At 39.9% G+C, this 23737-nt stretch overlaps 1 protein-coding gene across 1 annotated transcript in view; it reads left to right on the plus strand.

Annotated features, from left to right (window-relative positions):
* The window catches only part of LOC126088335 (dynein axonemal heavy chain 10), a 1153099-nt gene that overhangs the window by 270837 nt on the left and 858525 nt on the right, over window positions 1-23737 (plus strand). Inside the window, exon 13 of the mRNA XM_049906469.1 lies at window positions 6327-6426. Coding sequence (XP_049762426.1) covers window positions 6327-6426 — 100 coding nt within the window. The remainder of the gene's footprint in view (window positions 1-6326; window positions 6427-23737) is intronic.

Here is a 23737-nt window from a genome sequence, read left to right on the forward strand (position 1 = left end):
TACTGCGTGATCTCAGTGCGGCAACGTTGGTGGGGGTCGGTCAGCATTGGAAGGGCAGTGGCCCGTGACATCAGCGCGCCGGACTCTGCAAGCATGCGGTGGGCGTGTCCTCGCACAGTTGGCTAGTGACAGCTGAGGCAGGCACTGGCTGCAACTGTCCATAGCAAAGCGTGGTGAAGGAGCACATTGCACGTAATTTGGTGTGATGTCTCGAAGGCACTGACTTCTTAATAACAGCACCAGGTATTCACAAGAGCTACAGAAAAAGTCCGCTATTTACATTGTTCAGAGTGGTGTTGAGAGTGACAAGTTCAAGTGTTAACACGTGGCACCGTTCCACAAGTTTGTCCAGTGACTCAGTTGCGGAAACACAGTGAAGCACTCGAACCGCCCTCAACGTTCGAGACAATGGAGGTCCGGAGAATATGCGTGAGTATGGTACCATCGGGACTCGAACAAGGGTCCAGAAGATGCTACAGACAAGCCAGGCGGTATGGAGTGCAATGTCCGGAGCTCAACGGTGATGCGAATTGGTAAACCATTGCGGGTGCTGATCCGGTCTCAATGCCCTACGTGGTGGAGGCACAGGGACACGAAATGTGGGTCCAGGAGCTGTGACGGTCACGGGAGGCATTGTCCAGGGCTCGACTGGGGTTACCGACCGAAGGCGCGGGAAGCTGGAGACCGGGTCTCAACAGCGGACGGCTACTTGTGGATGCCGGATTATGATTTCTGTTTTGGTTGGTGTGGTACGTTGGTGATGCAGCATGGCCGTTTGTATCAGACAAGGTGGCCAGCAAGCGTGACATAGTCTACTGGTGGCTTGGTGGGGATGACTGGTGTGCCTGTGGTGGGCGCAGTCTGGGCAGCCATGCCGCTGCCTGGGTGGGGTGGTAGGAGGCACACGTGGCAGCGCGATGACAGCAGGCTGCAGCTGTGCATCACCAGCGGCTACGGGTGCTCTGTCTGGCTGCTGGCAGAGGGAATGTCATCTGTAATCAGATCTTCTGCCGGGTCATAGAAATCCATGGCTGCTGGAGTGGGCAAGATGTAGGCTGGCTTGACATGGTTGATTGACACTGTAGACAGCTTCCTGTTGCTCTCGAGGTGCATGTGTTCAGGGGCCGGCCATGTGAGTGTGCAGAGATTCTGCCAGAGTGGGTGGTGCAGCGTCGTGTGGGAGTGGCACTTCTCCATCAAAATCGCCTGGGACCGTCAGCGGTTGACCGTAAATGATGTCGGCAGGTGACGGACCAAACTCCTCCTTTGGCTTTACTCGCAGGCCAAGCAGCACCAGTGGGAGTGCCTCTGACCATGAGGTGTCGTGGCAAGTTAGGACGGCTTTCAGAGTCCTGTGGAACCGTTTGACAATGCCATTTGATCCCAGACGGTAGCTTGTTGTCCTGTGTAGCCAGATGCCACACAGTCTGGTGACGTGCGTGAACAATGCACAGTCAAACTGGTGGCCGCAGTCAGTTGTCACGTGACTGGGACATCCGCAGCGTGCCACCCAGGTGTCAACGAATTCAGTGGCAACTGTCTCGGCAGTGATGTTCATGATGGGTGTTGCTTATGGCCAGTGAGTGAAGCGGTCCACCATGGTTAAGAAATACCACTTACCTTGAGAGCGTGTCGTGTCAGGGAAGGTGCCCACAGGTGTGTGGGTGTGCCTCCTGACTTTGGCGTGCTGACATGCCATGCAAGTGCACGCCCATTCACTGCAGTCCTTCCGAAGCCCAGGACAGTCGAAATGCGTGGCCATGAGCATTGCGAGGTGTTGTTGCCAGGTTGTGAAAGTCCATGGGCTCGGTCGAAGGCACAGTTCACTGCGCCGGAATTTCTCTGGAAGGAACGGTCAATGCATGCCGGTTGAGATGTCACACCAAATCTTCCATGTGGAGCCGGGGACAGGTGCCAGCTCCAGTTGCAGGCCACTGGAAGTGTCGTGACGGAAACGGTGCAGTTCTCTATCACTATCCTGTACTTGGGCGACGTCCGCAAAGTTCACAGGGGGTGACATAATGGCACACGCTCGAGACACACAATCAACGACAATATTGTCTATCCCCGAAATTGTCGGATGTCTTTTGTATATTGCAACATGAACTCTAATTGCTGGAGTTTGCGTGGTGATCACTTAGTGTGGTTGTTGTGGAACGTGTGCCTACTCGGTTTGTGGTCGGTGAAAATGATGAATTGCCGGACTTCTATGGATGGCCGGAAGTATTTCACCGCTGCATACACCACAAGCAACTCTGGCAAGATTTGGACACGTAGTGAGCCAGCTCGACCAGAATTATGCGACCGAAGTGTGGGATATAATCACCGCCCCGCCGACGCAGTCACCCTACAGATGGCTCAAGGAAAAGCAGAACTGGCAGATCTCATCGTCCAAAGAACAATGAGTGCACCAACTGCTGCAGCAAAAGGAATGAGGTGACTGGAGGCCCTCGCAGTTCCTGCGGCACTTATAGAGACTCGCGCAGTCCGACATGGTGCCAGATTCGCTGTTACACACTATGTGGGTGTGCAGCCTTCCAGCTCAGCTGCAAGCAGTGGTAGCAGCACAGACAGAGATGCAGCTGGACGCTGTCACTGACTTGGCAGGTGAAGTCGGGGAATGTTTCAAGGATGTCAGCGTAAGGTCCAGGGCACTTCACAGATTTAACACTGTAGAATGCGGCCTGCTGGCACTGTTACACTATCTTTAAATTCGTTGTCACATCGATGAGCTGGCCATTTGTGATGTTGGCTAGCAGCCCATAGTGGCTGAGAAGGTCCACACCCAGGATCAGCTTTTTGACATCGGCTATAGTAAAAGTCCACGAGAATGTGTGGCGTAGACCTAGATCTAAATTACAGCTGTGTGTGCCGTAAGTTTTCATTGCTGAATTGTTCTCCACTGTGAGGGTGAGTGCCTTGACCCGCCTGTCGTCTCATAACATAGAATGGGGGAATATCGAAAGGTCCGAACCAGTGTTGACAAGGTACCTCGTGCACGCACCCTGTTCCGTGACAAACAGATGCTTAGATATCGTACTGCACCCAGGTGCACCTAGGTCCAGTCACAGCTGGCGTTTGGGTGTGAGCAAGGAGCCTCGCACGTGATTGCTTCATTGCCGAAACAGGCATGGTACCAGGAATAGCTGCTTTGTGCATGCTCTGACATCTGCGGGGTACCATTGGAGTGGCTGTTGCTGCATCGCCGGCTGTGCGAGCCACGTTGCCTGTAGCCTGGTCTGCTACCACTGCGATGCGTGCTGCCCTCTTGCTGCAAGCATGCCAACTGGTTGACTTGCGTGCAGAGATCTGCCACCTGTGCAGCCAAGTTTTCCACTAGCTGGTGCACGTTGACATCCGATGCGGGTGCAGGATTCGTGTGCCACCACTGAGGTGGTGGGGCGGTGCCATAAGCTGCTGTGACCGCGGTACTAGGCGCATCATGCACCTGGTTGGCCAAGTCAGTGACAGCGTCCAGCTGCATCTCTGTCTGTGCTGCTACCACTGCTTGCACCTGAGCTGGAAGGCTGCACACCCACATAGTGTGTAACAGCGAATCTGGCACCATGTCGGACTGCGCGAGTCTCTATAAGTGCCGCAGGAACTGCGAGGGCCTCCAGTCACCTCATTCCTTTTGCTGCAGCAGTTGGTGCACTCATTGTTCTTTGGACGATGAGATCTGCCAGTTCTGCTTTTCCTTGAGCCATCTGTAGGGTGACTGCGTCGGCGGGGCGGTGATTATATCCCACACTTCGGCCACATAATTCTGGTCGAGCTGGCTCACTACGTGTCCAAATCTTGCCAGGTCACTGGATATGTGGTTGCTCATAAAGACCCCCTCCACTTGACTGAAACACGTTACAGGATCACGCAGCCAGAAGGGAGGCAGCCTGATCAACACTTGTCGGTACTCCAGCAATCATAGGAGGCGCCGGTATGGTGGGGATTTGCATGCCAAAATTGTCCTGGGCTGTCTGTGGCTACACAGCGTCCGCACATGTAGTCCGTGCATGTAGCTCACTCTCCAGCCCCTTTTTGCGTGCGGGCAGGTCTTCAACGGTCTTTTGTAACTCTTCTAATGTCACCATCTTAGCTCAGAGTCGAATCCTCACATAAGAGGAAAGCACACAAACACAACAAAGGAAAACTCACAAAAAAAGAATAACACTAGACAGCTCGTGAAGGAAACATACATGCACAAAAAATATACAAAGAAAAACGGGTTCGTGCAAAAAAAAATAGTTTTTCACTATGGAGTGCTGTTCAGGTGCAGTGTGTACGTGCCAGCCTACTCGCGATTCCCCATAACTTGTACTGACAAACGTTCTTCACTATGTGTTTTTAGCCTCGGATCACGTCGGGGTCACCAGTGAAGCAAGGACCTGTGGTTTCACTGCTTACAGTCATGATGTGCAGTGAACTGGATTTATTGCCGTGCCCATGCACTGCATTCAAGGGAGAGGCTTGGTGACGGAAACAACTGGGACAGATTTTGGTCATGACAAATTTATTCTTCACTAATTTTACAATAAGTAACAAATACCATTCATCATTAATGTCCGTCCATACAGGTGCGTTGCGCTAGCGGTACAGCTCAATCACCGATCCAGGAGGGTGTTCACTCCAGTGATGAGCTGTGACGCGACCGCATGGACTGACTGAGACAAAAGCTGCGTCACCGAATGTTCAGCTCCTGGCGTGACCAGAGGCGCCGTGATGCCCGCGAAAGAGCCAAAGTCACTGCCAACAGAAGGGTGCACACCGCGATACGGGCGACTGCGTTTAGGACCGCACATACGCGTTTGTGGTGGAGTTGCGTTAACTCGATGCATGTGGTCTGCTGCAGGAGAAGTCGGAGACGTGTGTCGCGTTGTGTTGACCAGCTGACACTGTCTGGCTGCTTTGTCCTGTGTGGTCTGGTGTGCAACGCACCGTTGCCAAAATTCGGCGTAATGGTATAGCTGCACTTGTAAATGCCGGGTGTCGCTACCTTGTGTTGGCTGTGCCGTGGTTCAGCGCTTCGTGCATTTGAACGGTGCATCCACCACAGTACTAATCAACATAAAAAATCTAAATTTTCTGGATTGACATTTTTGAAAAAATCTGTAATTTGTAAAAAAAATTCAAAAGGCGACAGTAAAAGAACTTTGACAGATATGTCCAAACAGAGGATACCATTGTAATAATAAAGCAATTATCTTTGAAATAAGAAAAACTCTAACAAAATATCTAGAACTCTTACAGAGATACAGCATTTTAAAAAAAAATTCTGAAATTAGCATCTTCAAACTGGTGTTCGCAGTGTCATCTGAATTTTAACATATGTGAAATTCAATAATATCCAAGACTATGAAGGTAACCCCCCTGCCTGAAGTGATACGGATTATGCCAATACATTAAAAAGTTGACACATTCATCTTTGGCTGGATTTGGGGTCAGTTATGTACTAGAAAATGGAAATATAACACGAAACCCAGGTTATACAGTAATAACGTCATTTGTGACACAAGGCTAAAAATATGTTTCATTTAGATAATACAAAAGAAAGAATGGTAAATAGCATATCCAGTCAATGTTACTATGATACAAACTGGTAACCTCACAAACTCATAAAAAATCACCAGTAATTGGCTTTTTTCAGTATTATTCCAGTGAGACATATAGAGTATCTAGTTTTCTTCTGTGTGCAACGTTTTCCTTGATGGTAGTAGGGCACTGTGACCACCTGATACAGAAATAAAATTCACAGAACAGCACATTATCTTTCAAAGTGTCTGTTTCTTCTAATGCATGTGACGATGATGATGATGATGTTGACGATGAAGTCCCATACTCCAAGGAGCATAGGGGGATGATGTGGGAGACCCGCACTGCTGACTAGGTCAAGGTCCTATCAGAGGTGGTTTGCCATTGCCATCCTCTGACCCTAATGCATCTACCAAATCATAATTATTTCATTTTGTTGCTTTTACCATTTTCCACTATAATCATATTACTACCTGTATTTTTCAGAAATTCTTTTTGGTTAGTTAACCATACTATCAATTAATGAATAAAATATAATAATGACAGTATGAGAAAATAAAAATTTAAATTTTAGTACTTTATACCATGTAGTGGCTTTACTTTACACTGACACTTCCTGCTACAGTGTGGTGTATTTTTTGTAATGAAGATGTGCAGAAAATTTCTAAGGCATGTTATTTTGTTACAGTGAAGGGAGAAAGTAAAATAATTTGTGTTGTGCTTAATGTAACATGAAAAAGATGAAGTTATTCAACTGAATCAGAAGCAGGTAAATAACTAATTGCATTTTACTTTTGCAGAACAAACTGGATGTTAGATTATTTAGGAATGGTGTGTCTTGCTGCAAATCAAGTATGGTGGACAGCTGAGGTGGAAAATGTGTTTAAAAAAATAAAAGAGGTGACAAATTCATCTAATATGTATGAATATCTTTACTTGTTTTCTGAATGTTTATCTTAGTAGTGCTTTACTCTGCATCTAATTCTTCTGTTTTTACCAGAAACTAGGATTAACTTGATAATGAATACACATATTGTACAGTATAGTGAAGGTGTTCAGTCATTGAGAAGCATACAAGTAAGGTCATGGACACAGTCCAACATACATCACTTTTACTAGTATTTTTAAAATGCAAGAGGAAATTATGATAGGTCTTAAGCTGTTTACAGTATCTTTCTTACTTGTTTATATGATGGAATAACCTAAGATGTGTTCAATACAGGGTAAGTGTCTGCTTGGAGTGAACTGTGTTTAGTAAAATATTTGAGTATGTAGTGGCTGGAAAGATTAAAATCATTCCTGAATAAGTATAATATCCTTTCTCCAGCCTAATATGGATTCCAGGAGGGCCGGCCGCGGTGGCCGTTCGGTTCTAGGTGGTTCAGTTTGGAACTGCGCGACTGCTACGGTCACAGGTTCAAATCCTGCCTCAGGCATGGATGTGTGTGATGTCCTTAGGTTAGTTAGGTTTAAGTAGTTCTAAGTTCTAGGGGAGTGATGACCTCAGATGTTAAGTCCCATAATGCTCAGAGCCATTTGAACCATTTTATTCCAGGAGGGGGAAAACATCAGTAGGTGCTGTCTATAAATTTCTAGATACAACTCTCACTCTGGTAGATAAGAAATTAGCCAGCTGTGGGGTTGTTCCTTGATCTTACAAAGGCCTTCAATACTGTAAACCACAGAATATTATTACAAAAATTATATAACTATGGTATAAGGGGCACTGCCTTTGATTGGTTTGCAAGCTACCTACTAAACAGAAAATACTATGTGTAGTTATGTGAGGCCACCCCTTCAGGAAAATCCACAGTTTCATATTCTCATATGGAAACCTTAAAACATGGTGTTCCTTAAGGATCAGTTTAAGGCCCGATCCTATTTCTCCTGTTCATTAATGATCTTCCTCTTCACCTACCGACTTGCAGTACCTTCCTTTTTGCTGACAATACCAATATTCTGATATCTGACTCCGATGATCGCTTTGAAGCTGCAGTCAACCAATGTACAGCTCTACTGTATTCATGGCTTACAGTTAATATGCTACTTCTTAATGCAAAAAAGTCTGTAGGCCCAACATTTCATACAGTCCAGAACAGAAATCCCACTGTCCCAACTATACAAATAGGCTGAACTGGAAAACGTAACTAAATTCCTCGGAATATCTATCTCTGACACTCCAAGCTGGAAAAGCCACACTGAGAACTTAGCTACAAAGCTAAGTAAAGTATGTTTTATGCTTCTGTCAGTCAGGGAAGTGATGAGTACAAATATCTTAAGGTCAGTGTACCATGCTCTATTTCACTCAATCCTAACATATGGCCTCATATTCTGGGGCCACACTTCTGAGTGCAATAAAACATTTAAGCTCCAAAAGAAAGTTGTCTGGATAATGTTATTTAAAAAGCAAACAAACAATTATTCTGAAACAAACAAACAAACAATTATTCTGAAAACTAGGTATTCTTCCACTTCCAAGCCAGTACATATTGGAGATACTAAGTTTTATGAAGCTAAATATTGACAGCCTGAAGCAGAATCTGGAGTATCAGCAGCATGACACAAGAGGGAATACTTCTGACACAGTTTCCTCATTCCACCAAATTATATGCTAGTAGTGCAAAGTGCATGGGGATTAAATTTTATAATCATCCACTGCTAAACATAAAAAACATCAGCAATCAAGCACATTTTAAAATAAGGGTTAAATCGTTCATGAATATTTTGAATGTGATTTTTCTGTGTAATATATTTTCACACCTTATATTTCACTGCTATAATTAACTTAAAAATGTAAATTTTAATAAGGCCTAACCAACTGTTAAAAATTGATCTACATGTATGTACTTTTTATATTTATATAGTAAATTTTAGCTATTGTATAAATTACATAATGCTTATATCTAAAAACAAAGATGATGTGACTTACCAAACGAAAGTGCTGGCAGGTCGATAGAGACACAAACAAACACAAACATACACACAAAATTCAAGCTTTCGCAACCAACGGTTGCTTCATCAGGAAAGAGGGAAGGAGAGGGAAAGACGAAAGGATGTGGGTTTTAAGGGAGAGGGTAAGGAGTCATTCCAATTCCGGGAGCGGAAAGACTTATCTTAGGGGGAAAAAAGGACAGGTATACACTCGCACACACACCCATATCCAACTGCACATACACAGACACAAGCAGACATTCGTAATGGCCTTACAGTACCAGTACTGTACCCTGTAATCTATAACTGTCATAGAATTGTGTAAATTTGGGTGTATTTGATTTGGTGTTACATATTTTTAAAATGTTTAACATATCATGTAGCACACTCTGTACACAAAATGATTCAGTGGATCAATAATGAATGAATGAATGAATGAATGAACTGTCATGAGAGTATGTAAGTATTTCAATTAGGTTTGGAGCACGCTTCTCTAAGATTGTTGCAGACACACCATCATTGCCTGCAGAGTTGGAGTTTCTTAGTTGTTTTATTAATTTTACTACCTGATCTGGAGAGACATTGCTGATGTACATTGAGTAACAACATGCACTTTTTTTATATTTGCTGGATTGGATATCCTTATTTACATCTGATTTTAACATGTTGCCACAATATCTGTGAAACAGTTTTTAAATCTGTTGGCGACATGTAATGGATTTGTTATTTTTATATTATCTTGTCATAGCATTTTTTATGCCTTTTTCATAACACTCCACATAAACATCCCTTTATTTTTTAAATTACAAATGTATTCATCATTATGTATTAATTTTCTTAGCATTTTCAGATACTTTTTATAGTATACAATACAAGTTACCTATTCTATGAAGTAGTCTCTCCTTCTTCCACGCAGTCCTTATTCCCCTTGTGATACAAATATTTGTTCTAGAATTTCCACTTATGGTTTCAGTTTTTTGTGGCAAAGCGATGTAAAAGAAATGGGTTAAGGGAGAAATGAGGGCGTTGAATTTTTCATTTAGGTCATTAATTTCATAAACCTATGACCATGTTTCTTTGTTTAGTAAGACGTTGAAGTAGTTTATGTTATCCTAACTATAGCTTCTGCATGTGATTGTCAAAGGCATGTTATTAATGATACTGTCTTTTATATTTAAGCTTAGTAATGTTGTTAGTCTCTAGACAAATTAGTATTGAAAAAGCAGTAATTATTATCTGCCGAGACTTACTGTGTCTATAATAGCGTTGAAATGGAGAACAGCACAATAAATGTGAAAATACTAAACATCTTTCTCCAAAACTATCTCACAGAGAAAGATCACTCTGTAGTATCTCCTGTGAAACTTTTCATGAGAAACAAAACAGCTGAGAAAAGTGACCAATAATATAGAAAAGCAACTGAAATTACTCAACAGAGGGAAGGTCACTGGACCTGATGGGATACCTGAATGATTCTACATGAGTATGCAAAAGAAATTGCCCTCTTCTGACAGTACTGTATAATATGCCTCTGAAGGTGTGAACTTCTCAAGAAGATTAGAAAAAAGCACAAGTAATTCCCATTTTCAAGAAGAATCATCAAACAGATGCACAGAATTATAGGCCCATACCTCTGACATTGGTCAGCTGTAGAATATTAGTACATGTTTTATCCTTACGTATTATGACATTTCTGAAGACAAAAATCTCCGCAGTAGGGATCAACATCAGTTCTATAAAGGAAAATTGTGTGATCATTCTGTTCAACCAAGAGACCCAGAAGGCAGTAGATGCTGGCACCCAAGCAGATAGCATGTTCCTTGACTCCCTTAAGGCATTTGATACTGTTCTGCACTGTTTTAATGAACAAAATATGAGTGTATGAAATATCAGACCAACTGTGTGACTCAATTGAAGTCTTTCTAGCAAACAGAGCACAGCACTTCACTCTCAATGGGGAGAAGTCACCCAAGGAACATAGAAAGCGGTAGATACTGGTACCCAAGTAGATGGTATGTTCATTGACATTCAATACAGTTCTGCATTGCCACTAATGAACAGAATATAAGAATGTGATCTGCACTGGATAGAACTGATAGAGGAAACAGAGAAGATCCAAAGAAAAACAGTGCATTTCACTACAGGTTCACTTAGTAAGCATGAAACTGTCATGAAGATGATAAACCAATTCCAGTGCTAGATAGTGCAAGAGAGGCATTCTGCATCACAGCGTGCTTTACTGTGAAAATTCTGAGAGCATGTGTTTGTAGAACAGTCAATAAATGTATTGTTTCTACCTACATACGTCTTGTGAAAAGACCATGAAGATAAAATTAGGGAGCTTCAAGTGCACATGGAGATTTATTGGCAGTTGTTTTTCCTGCGAATCATTCCCAGACAGAATGGGAAAGGGGAGAAGTGACAATGGTATGCAATGTACCCTCCACATCACTATTTGCAAGTTGGCTTGTAGAGTGTAGATGTAGATGTAGATGCAGATGTATAAGAAAATGATCTCTCTAATTACTGGATTACACATGAATTGTAAGGAAGCATGCAAATTTTTAAGAGAATTTTTCAAAGTTGAATGTAACAGTTTAAAATTGTTACGGTTTGCAGATAATTTATTATTGATAAGAGTGGAGTGTTACTTACACTTACCTTTCTGTTGAGGCTATTTTCTTGTGCAAACTTATACATTGCTTCCAAATATGTACTCATATTACAATGACTGCAATTTTGTTTAGTTGTTGCTGCTTATCCTCTATTATGAATTAAACTTTGCTCTTCAAACATAAATTAACCCTTTTTACATCAATTGAAAATTTGTAGATATGCTTCGGACATCTATATCAAGGAAAACATTATCACTTTCATGTCTTTATTAATCAGAAAAGCATTCATTTTCCATACTACTAATTGAATTAGTACATTGACTGTAATGTTTGTGAAAATCTAGATATTGAAGAATGGGAGTAAACCTATTATTACTTAACAAAATTGCTAAACATGAGTCTACTTTTATGTTCAAACACTGATGAAGTTATTTGCATAAACTATCTAACAAGAAATCATCTACTCATTTATTCCTCAATTATAAGTCTGGATGTAACAATCATCAAAGATACTCCTAATATGTATAATGAATAGTACTTTCCCTAAACTCACACAATTCACCCTCAAGACATTCCCAGTGTCTGCACTTAGTCCATTCACAAATACTTGTTTAAATACACCAGAAAGCTTCTTTCTTTCTCCTTAAGCAAAATAAGTATGTTTTTGTTCTCTTGTTGCTACTCATTATCCAGTGCTATTTCCATTACTTCAGCTATCTGCTGACACATACATGTGTACTCTCTCTCTCTCTCTCTCTCTCTCTCTCTCTCTCTCTCTCTCTCTCTCTGTCACACACACACACACACACACACACATCATGGAAGAAAAGAATGTTCAGTATTTTCCTCTAACAAAATGCAATATAAAACCCACAATGTGTGACAACAGCCATTTCTATTGTTATCAACCAGCATGTTCTGTGTAGATCTGATGTTAATCTATGTGTAAGTGTCAACAAAGTAAGTTAAAAGAAATTTATGAAAGAGATGATGGAGAAATGGAAGGAACATGTGTTCACATTAAAACAAAAATTAGAATTAACTAAAAGATTTGAGAAAGGGGAAACTGCTGGGAAACTAAATGCTGATTATGCTAGTGGAATACAGATGGTTTGCACCATTAAAAAGAATACACATAAGAAACTGGATTGTATGAGGAAATGCAGTTATAGTTCAGGATTGTCTGCACTAAAAAGCATGAAGAGATCTATATCTGATGAATTAGATGCTGCTCTTTTGCAGTGATGTAGCCAAAAATCAATGAATGTGTCATTATTTCAGGCACAATGTGTGCCAAAAAAGCTGAATTTTTTCATGAAGCTCTAGGGTTAGAGGGAGAATTTAATGATTCATCTAGACGGCTGACCAGATTCAAACATTGTCATGGGATTCATGAATTTACTATGCCAGGAGAGCAGCTTAGTTCAAATGTTGCAGCAGCTTTTGTGCACTGCTAATGATTCTGGGAACCACAACGTGAAAGTACTAGTGATTGGAGGAAAACACTGAGCCTTCAAGGATATTGCAGTTAAGGATCTCCCTGTGAATTATTACAACCAATAGGGAACATGGGTGGTTAGGAAGTTTTCAAAAATTGATTCCACACACATTTTGTACCTTAAGTTCTAAGATTTCTAGGAGTGAAAGGAATGCTGCAGAAGACTGCTGTATTGCTTGATAACACCCCTCCACATCCCGATGAGAGGATTCACATGCCTGATAATGGTCTCATCACATCTATCAAGAGAACATTCCCAACTGTCAATAAATGATCATGATGAAGCTTTATAGGTGTGTAGAGGGGGCAAATAGTACAATACTTATTTTTTATTTGTGCCCCATTCCACTTTTGAGGGGTAAAGCATACCCCCCCAAAATAATTTGGCATTCTAGGTTTGGAGGGAATACCTTTAAAACAATGATTTATAAAAAATGTTTTTACATATAAGTTGATATATAACTAATGAAAGCTGTACAATCAAGTATAATTTGAAATTTTGAAAATACCCCAACACCATTATTTATTCCGAAAAATGAAAGCTCTGTTGTATGATAATGATGCCAATCTAAACTTGCAAAACACTATATAATCGAACTACAGTCATTAGTACATAATCATTTCTCTTTTCCAAGTTTACCAATGTAATGAAATATGCCTCATACAAATCAGAATATGCAGAGGATCACCCACAATGATTGGAAATCCTGCTGAATTTTGTTTTGTGTTGTCTTCAGTGTCATATATATTATGGAAAAAATTTCCTTAATAATATAAAAAATGCTATGTTTAAAGCATTTCTTTACAGATTATCATTATCGTAATTATTTTCTATCATAATAGTGAATTATTCATTATTTTCAACTAACATAATACACATATGTGAAATGGTAAACTAAAAATGTAAAGCAGCAGCTTAAAACACCAAATAAGTATAAATAAAATAAATAATTATAATAGTAATGAATGTTTTGATATTTTAATTAGGTATGTTGAAAAAACTCTGATAGCACATGTGTACAGCTTATTTTCCAAAAATGGTATTTCAAGATGCAGCTTTTATTATATATTGAGCTTGAAAGCATGTTAAATTTATATTCTAACAAAAGTTTTCATTTTATTAAATTAGTTAATGGTGGCGGTGGGGGGGGATTTTGTAAAATTTCAGATTATTACAAAAGTTGATTATACAGTTTTTAAGAACATTAATTATGTATCAACTTTTATATAAAAACTTTTTTTTGTTTGTCATTGTGTCAAAGATATCCCCGCAAAACCTAAATTGCCAAATTATGTTACAGGGTGTGTTTTACCCCTTCTAAGTGAAATTGTCACAAACAAAAAAATGCTTATTACACTATTTTGCCCACTCTGCACACCTGGCAAGTTTCATCAAGAATTTATTGATACCTGGGAATGCTCCCTTGTAAGTTTTTACCTCCTAATGTGACTGCCATTATACAGTCAATGAACCAAAGCATAACTGCATTAATAAAATGGACTACTGGCCTCATCTACTGTGACTGCTAGTTGATGGGATAATTTGGTGGCATTCTGGAATATGACAATTCTACAAACCTTACATGGGATTTTTGATGTGTGGCAGGAATTAAAGCTACACACACTAGTTTGATCATGGAGGAAAATTCTTCCAGATATAGAGGACAGTAATTTTCAAGGTTAACAACTGCACAAATATGAAACTGTCAATGGGTTTAAATAGTTTTGAAGAGGTCCATGATGAAAACTTGAATGAGTGGCTGAAGATTGACACATGGGAACCTGGTTTTCGGTACATGAGTGATGGCAAAGTTATGAATGCTGCTTCACAACAAAACAAAGAAGAGGACAGTGAATGTGAAAGTAGGGATGATTTCAACTCCTCTCAAGAACAGACCAACATCACAGACTATTTTAAGAAATAAACAGGCCTAAACTACCTATGCACAGAAATTGGGTAATCTTTCAAGCAAAGAACAAATGTTTGAAAATATCTCAATTATTTGTGTTTTTTGATTATGTGCGTCTTCTCTCCAACATTACCCCAAATAATCGTGAGTATACAAATCTTTAACATATTGCAGCGTGTCAGCAACTGTGAGTATACCTTCTGTGTGTGTGTGTTCCCTCAACAGAAATTATAGGACAACCATGACTGAATATTACAACATTAATTTCAAATATCGAAAAGGCATGCTTTTTAACTAATGTCTCTAACTTTCTGTTGTTACCCAAATTCAAATCACAACCACTGGCATTTCAGTGTGATTCACATTTCTCTAAATCTTCTAAGTGCTTCCAAGATCTCCAATATTTTGCTACCAGTGTCAGTTACAGGTTTCCGAATCACCAAAAAGGACTTCCTGCTGATTTACATGAAGTAGCATCAGTGTTTTCATTTAATAAATCATTTTCAGGCTCTTCAAATTTAGTGTCATTATCACATTATCATTTTTGTCTTTAGTTTTGACAAATAATTTACCCTTCCTATTAACTCCATACACAAAACAGTGACATTCATGTATGTTATCAGTATTTTCATACAAATTATCTATATTTATTGATTGTTCTCCACTAACTCCCAATCTATGTCTTCATTTAGTCTCCTGTGTAAGGCATTTGTGTGCATTAATATTCAAAAACTTGATTTAAATGAACCAGTCATTTTAATTGATATCTGCAAAATTATTTCATCTTCATCTATGTTCTCCTTAACATGGCCCATTTAAAAAGTTCACTCTTTATTCTAACATGATATTCTTCCAACAAAAATTTGTTTCAAAATGCTTACCCAGATTATTAGTAGCTAAACTAGTTTGTTTGGCCCAGAATAATGCTATCCTGTGTAGAAAGTTTTTTTTTCTTTTTTTTTTTTCCCCAAGTTGGCTATTATATCATGAATGAAACTGTCTTTGCAGTGTTGACCGAAATCTACTGGATGCAAATTCACATACCAAGAAAAATGTTTCACTGGTTGATGGGAACAAACATTACAGCTAGAACTAAAGACACCCTTTGAGACTACTCCATCTTGCACTTTTCTAAGTTGATTTTGAACATTTACCAAATTTCTGACCAAAGCTGACACACAACTCTTATGTTGAACACCTTTTCCACAAGGAATATTACAGTTTAAGTGTCTACCTACCTGCTTGTAACTGCCACAGGACCACGCAGTTCGTATTACATTTCTACTGTCCAGCCATTTATTTCTTCTGTCTTGCCATTTGTTTCTTCATCTGATCATTCAATTACATATTAGTTCCTGCTACTTTGGAAATTGTTTCTACTATCAGATTTCTGTATCCCTAAAAATCTGTTCCAGTACAGAATTTATTCAAGAAAACAAAAACCAGTGCTGCTCTCAAGACATCTCTGCCCCATTGTTCTTGATCTCCTAGACCCAGTTGAGGCTCTAGTTTGGTAATTGCCATGTATGAAAATGTTATTGAACAAAATCTCAGAAAATATGAAAATGTTACACAAAAAGTTTTTCATTATTATTCACTTCACACAACATGAAACAAGGAAAATAAAAATTTAATTTAAGTATCTATTGTCTTAACACCGTTGTTGGCAAGCACACAATATAATGGTGAATATCAATGTGTTGTAGTTCTATTAGAGGGTAAGGATTTCACAACATTTGCACTATTTTCACATCAAATTAGTTCATGCCTGTCAATAGATAAATCAATAAACAGATTTACAAAACAAACTGCTGTCATGTCTTCCTATGCAATTCATAACAGTGACTTCAACAAAGTTTTGACATTGCTGCATCACAAATGATACCCATATTGAGCACCTGTAATGTGAATTACAAACTAGGAGAGACTTCTATCCACTGGCATGTGTTTGTTTTGTGTAGATCTTGTAAATTTTTCACAGACACCTACTGAAACTCTGGAGGCACTTGTTAATAAACCTGTTTATATCTTATTTCAAAATCATGAAATAGTACCAACTCATAGTCCACTGATCATAATTTCCACATTCTCTGTTTTTTTTATCAAAAGCCAAATCAATACAACGTTCGATACTTCAATGGATTTGGTGCACATTATGTGAAAAATATTCCTTTGAGTGGGAAGCACAATAACATTAATAAAATACTTGACTGATTGTTGAGAGTGAATATCGTTGATCATTTTCCATCACAGTTTTCTCCCTAGTCCTTATCTTCCAGTTCCTTAATTCAGTGATTTACTGATTTTTTGTTGGTTGTAAATGTTTCAAAGAAATAAACTTCGCCTGTGCAATTTTCACCTTAGTTTCCTTTATTAACTTTGTTGATGTTTACATCTTCTTTGCGAGGCATGAGTGGCCATAAATCATATTTTGGTTCACAAATTTTCTCCATCTAACTAACTCGACATAACTGCTGATAATTTTAACTTAAAAGAAAACCTAATAAACAAATTCAAACAGTTCATTGTTCGTTGTAGTGTTGATTTGTAAAATTTAAATACTTTTAATATAAACCTACTTTTATTTGAGAACAAATGATTTTCCAGTTAGTTAATTTTCTTTCATGTCTTTCAACTGGTGCTAAGTTCTACTTTTACTACGATCTTTTTTGTTACCATTTGGTTATAATGGCTGTTTTCAGATACTTAATCTAAACCAACAGATCAGGCAAGGTTATGAAAGAAAGCAGGTTATAGGAATTGCTTTTCATGATCTCACAGCTACTTACTATACCATAAATCACAAGAAACTAACAAAGAAGCTGCACAGAATAACCAAGGACTTCCAGCAGATGCAGATTATTCAGTGCGCAGAACAGGTGATTTTTGTTACTCTAAATGCAGAAAAAGGGTCTACTCTACGATGTGTACTGGATCTCATGTTATATAACATACATACTCAAGATTAGCTACTCAACGTTAAAACATGGTCCTTGATCCTATGCTGCTGACTCAGATGTCACTGCTCAAGGAATGACTTTTGAAGAATTTGATTCCAATCTAACATCTGCACTCAAAAAATACAATCTGCTATAAATACAACCACTTGAAACCCAGCCTGGATAAAACTCAAGTGTGTGCATTCCACCTACACAATTAGGAAGCAAAAACTGAAAGTTATGGAGATATGATGCAATTGAAATCACCATGTTGAGCCCAAATACCTTTGGTTAAGACTTGATCATGCGTTAACTAACAAACAACACTTTTAGATACCATACAGAAGGAGTGAACCAGGAACAATTTCATCTGCAAACTGACAAACACATGGAGAGTACTGCCCAGTGTTCACCTCTTGGCCTTTTTTCTCTGCTGCGTTAACTAACAAACAACACTTTTAGATACCATACAGAAGGAGTGCACCAGGAACAATTTCATCTGCAAACTGACAAGCACATGGAGAGTACTGCCCAGTGTTCACCTCTTGGCCTTTTTCTCTGCTGCAGACTAAACCACTCCCATCTGGAGGAACTCTGCACCTGCCAATCATGTTGATGTGGCTCACCATGAGAAAAGCTGCATAGTCTCAGGGTACCTAAGATCAGCTCGTCAATCAGATCTTTTCACTCATGGAAGTAGCACCTCCAACTGTAAGAAGACAGGTAACAGCAGAAAGTGAAAATAAAAAGAAAGAAACAATATAAAGGCATCTGCTGTGTGGAACTCAAACATATCCATTACAACTGAAATACAGAAAACACTTCCTCCTTACAACAGTCCAGCTCCAACCTCAATAGAAGCCTGCTGAACTGGGCTGTGTGAAAGAAAGTCACATGGAAGATTATAGACAGGAGAAGAGAAGTTACCATCACGCTGCCATCTCCAGTAAGAGACTTGGAAGACTCTCAACGGATTGCGAACAGGAATGATAAGGTGCAAAATTAATTTGGCAAAATGCAGTCTCAGTGATGATAAACTCTGTTGATGTGGGGCAAGGCAGGCCTCTGAACACTTGACACACTCTGTGACATGGAACTCATGTTTGCAGTGACTGACCATGCCATTCTGACTGCTAAACATAAGACTCACAAAGTGAGAAAATCGTATCTTTAGATTTTAGTTTTGGCAGTATATCTTATTTTCTTATTCTAACAAATAAATCCAAAATATTGAATTTATTAACTGAAGTTTCAAAAAAGATTATAACATGTTTCACACTTTCTAGAAAGTCTGGGAAGACCAGGAAAAATTTGGTAATTTGACAAAAGTCAATGAAAATCTGGAAACATTTAGAAAAATGCTGAAGGTCAGCACAGCATTACCAGTTTCCTTCTTTCTATGCTTTGAACCGAGGTAGGATGAGAACTGTTATTAAATCTTCATATATCATACTAGGCTATGTCAGACAATGAAAGACCCAGGATGAAATAATGATAATATTATGAAAGGGATAGATTGATACTCACCATATAGAAGAGATGTTGAGTTGCAGACACACACAACAAAAAGTACTAAACATGTAAACTGTCAGCCAAAAGTTCTTTTTCTGAAATAGACAAAACACACACATAAACATTCACCCAACACAGCTCTCTCCCACACACACATGACCACTATCTCTAGCTGCTGAGGCCAGACTGCCAGTCTGGCACCAGCAGCCAGACAGTGGTCACATGTGCCTGGGCAAGGTTTGTGTGTGTTTGTTATCTATTTCAGAAGATGGCCTTCTGGCCAAAAGCTTGTGTGTTTAGTAGTCCTTTTGTTGTGCCTATAAGCGACTCAACATCTTTGCTATACAGTGAGTAGCAATCTATCACTTTCATAATACTAGGCTATGTAAGCCTCTCCTCTAACTAAGCACACTTTTCTAAACTGATAAATTTTCAGTTTCTGGTAATTTTCTCTACAGGTACTTTCTCAAAATATCAAAACGTACTTTCTCAAGATATCAAAATGATCTTTATCAATGAACAATGGTTAGACTCAGAAATAAATCCTCTATTTATTGGCTGGGTAAGATAAGGGCCTACCAATGTACAGGCTTACTGCTATACATCAAAACATCTTTTGATATATCAACACGAGTCATCAGGCTGTAATATTTCTTTATAAAGAAAAAGCCCAGAAGTGTTTTTTAAAAGACTGCCAGTTTTTTGTTAAAAGTGTTTTCGTGTACTTAAAAATGTTTCAGGAGAAAAAGAAAAAATTGTTAGTACAATTAAAATTGCAACCTAATCATCCAATCAGTTCCAAACAAGTACTGAAGTTTCAACCAAACCTGAGACAATCTATCGGTTTCAAAACCTGCTTGACAGTGAGTTGAATTATTTTCTACAAAGCTTGATGTTTCAAAAACTGAAGCAACATCAGATTTGAAAATTTAAATATTAGGTTTTTGTTCAGCTCATGTTCAGGTGTTGGAGAGTCATTCAGACTGATTTTTCCAGACAATTATGTTGTTCCTAACTTCAGAAATGGGTGCAACAAAGTGCAAATATGTTATAAACTATGGTTTTGCTACCATTTTTCTGGATAAACTAAAAAATAAACTGCATCAATGTGATGACTTTGTATTACGTTTTTATGAATCATCAAATAAAATGATGCAGAGAGGTCAGATTTTTATATTCATGAAGTATTTTGATGGCAACAGAAGTAGAGTTTGTACCCACTATTTTAAGAGTGTGGTTTTAGCCAGAGCTTCTGCACAAGATGTACTTCATAATTTTAAGACCAGAATCTGACCATTCCACTGAAAAATGCTCTTCAAATTTTCATGTATGAACCTAATGTGACCATTAGTTCATTGAGAAAGTTGGAAAGGAAGATGATGGAAGAGAATCCTGATGAGGAAAATACTCATTGACATTGAAGTTTATGGGCTACCTGTTGTACTGCAATCTCCAAAGTGGAATGTGGATAAATTTTTCCAACATGCATGTTATATTTCCGATGATACACATGCACACCCTGCAAAATATAATGAACTAGGAAAATGGTATTTCCTTTGAAACACTGTACTACTTGATTATTGGAAAATGTGTCACGTCTTAGAATTATGACAAATACGGGTGATATTAATTCGTTTATTGATTTTTTTAAATTTAAATGCCAAACCATTGAGAACATTTTGCACAAACAAAAGAGATTTACATTAAACGTAAACTGTCATTTTTAAAAACTATTTTTTTACATTGTGGCCATTTTTAAGAAAGTTTGCAGATTTATAAGTTGGCATACATAATTTATTGTAGGTATTTTTTGAGAGTGACAAAATTCTACCCATAATCTGCACTCTTTTCCTGGAACATAAATGATTTTATCTACTTTTGTGACTTGAAAGATATAAATAGTGTTTTCCAAACCCAAAAATTTCTTAAAGAAATAAAAGCAAATGTTCGCCATATGCTGAAGTACAGATAGGAATATTAAAGCATATTAATCAAAGTAACTATTAGAGTCCTGCATGACCGAGTAAGCGAGCACAAAATACGAGATGGGGCGAGCACACCCTAACTGGATAGGCTGCCCGCACTAGTTCTAGTGACCGAGCATAGATGCCGTGACCGAATACATAGCACGTAACTTCAAACATATTACACGTGTCATTATCCGTGTGAGACTGTAGCCGGTACGGTCTTCTCATTTGTGGTTTGTCTCTCTCTGTAATCATGCAGCGCGAGGAAGCCAGTGCAGTTAAGACGTAAGATTGAAACTAATGTTTACACATTGAAGAAAGGGAGGGTCTAAAAAGCCAAGTATGGAGTACATTTCTATTAGTTGTAGACAAAACCAGTGCGTCTACTGGGTACGTATCATGCATAAACTGCTCAACATTAGTCGGAAACCACTCATTTAAAGAAACATAGTTGCAAGAAACCTCACAAAGATACAGCTCCTTCAGGGATACCGGCAGTAATAAAAAATAGTATTACAGCAAAGTGTGTTGCAATCTGTGCCAACGATGTGAGACCTTTTAATGCTGATTCCTGTGAAGGTTTCAGAGAACTATGCAAAGAATTAATACATCTAGGTGCGCATTATGGAGAAGTTAACGTGCCAGATGTCAGCCAGTTAAATCCGGAACGCGTTAATGATTTACTGATCAACAATAACTATAATTTTGTTTCTGTTGCAAACAAGTGAAAAGTATGACAAGTTACGTCTGTAAATATTGGATGTTCTTTGTATGCTTTCTTTGTGAAGATGGTTGTCTTTTAGATTACAGGTACAGCACTAATTCAATGTTTCCTGTTAATGAAAGGAAAAATAGATCTTCTGTTTGGAAATGACACTCGTCTTCTATCCGCGATTGTATTGAAATATCATTTTACTTTCCAAATGCTTTATGAATTTAGCTGTGTCACGTACCCGTTCTTGGAAACGTTACTTTTGTCTTAAAAGAGAGAGAGAGACAGACGGAAATAAATACATTGTGTGTGTGTGTGTGTGTTTGTGAGAGAGAGAGAGAGAGAGAGAGAGAGAGAGAGAGAGAGAGAGGGGGGGGGGGGGCCTTGGATTTGTACGGTACAGAGCAGCGAGCCGGGGCGAGGTGAAGTGAGACGTCATCGGTGACCGGTCATGCTCGGTTATCCGCGTGTCCGGAATCCGGACAACAGACATGGGGTGAGTACGTGACCGAGCCGAGTCGTGTGGGGCCGGACACGAGCGACTCGGTCCCCCCGTCAACAGGCGAGCCGTGACCGGTCAAACATTGAGCATTGCAGCACTCTAGTAACTATAACAGTATTTGAAATATTCCCAATCAGGTAAAAAATTGTTGGTTTTATCATCATTAGAGCCTAATACAAGGTGTTCCAGAAAGAATGTTGATATGTGGATCATGATAATCTGAAGGGGAAGAAAAAGTAAATATTGGCTCTAAAATGTGTACCTTATGGGAAATGAACACTTCTTCATTTTCGATACTGTGATATGAATTCCCTCTTCAGCAAACTCTATGCTTTCCATGTTTTGGGAGGATCTAGTACAGACTAAAATAAGAAAAAAAATCCAGTAAAAATGGGCTTTAAAATGCATTCTCCAGTAACTGGAATCAAGAAAGACCAGAGCACACTGGCCAGCAGGCCAACAGTGGGCACGTAGGGCCTGAAGCACTTGGGACAATGTTTTGGGAGATGAACAGGTGGTGTCCCATCAGTGGAGGCTGCCAGCTGGTAGAGGGAATACTGGTCTTCAGGCACTACACTGGGGAACTGCAGTGTGGGGGATGAATGTGGAGCATATGGAGGCTCTGATGATGTCTCGACCTCCATACCTGTGCCCACAGGTGTCCTGGAGCAAAAATGGTACTTGTGGGGAGGAGGGACGTGTGAGAGCGGGGTCTCCAACTCAGAGCCATCCACCAACTTAGGTGTAGGTCGAAGGGGAGACTGAGTTGTTTCATGTGTCAACACTCCAAACGTCTCAGGGTATAAACCATTGTATGGTGCTTTCCATGAGTGGCCACTACTGTAATCAGCATCCATGTGGATTTTGTCCCATAGGAACATGCCCAAATGGCTGAACCTGGAAGGTATCGTCCAGCATGTCAGGTCTGATGGTCGTTTTGTTAGGGTGCCAGGAGATTGAGGAGGGTATGCGGCTGCCAACTATGGAGGTATTCTGGTAGGGTGTGGTCATGTACAGGGGTGGACCTGTAGGTGATCCGAAAGATTGTGGAGTGCTGCTGTCATGGTAGCTGCACCCACAGCCTTCAACATTTGGTGCTTAAATGTGTGCACCATTTGTTCTGCTTCACCATTGTAGGAGGTGTGAAATGGAGGGCTACACAGGTGTTTGATACCATTGGCATAGCAGAACTGTTCAAAGGCCACAGCTGTGAACTGGAGCCCATCGATAGTCACAATGGTGTGGGGAAGCCCTTCGGTGATGAGAATCTGCAGAAGGGCATTGAGTGTGACAGCTGTGATGATGGATTCCATGCTGCCCAAGGCCACGTAGAGCCAAGGAAGAGGCCAGTCGAGTTGAGATGAATGCTATCCCAAGAGAGGGGACCAGTGTAGGACTGAGTTGGAGCAGCCTGATAGTGAGCATATGTGGGACAGCGGTGCACCATAGCCTCCATGTCCTTGTTGAGTCCTGGGCAATAGACATGTCACCTGGCAAGGGTTTTCATATATGACATACCCCAATGCCCACAATGGGAGAGTTCCAAGACATGAGTGCATGAAGTAGTCAGGATGACAACACATCGGATACCTGCCTCCGCATCTAGCAGGAGCACTTTGAAGACA

Source organism: Schistocerca cancellata, chromosome 6, assembly GCF_023864275.1.
Source record: "Schistocerca cancellata isolate TAMUIC-IGC-003103 chromosome 6, iqSchCanc2.1, whole genome shotgun sequence".
NCBI lineage: Eukaryota > Metazoa > Arthropoda > Insecta > Orthoptera > Acrididae > Schistocerca > Schistocerca cancellata.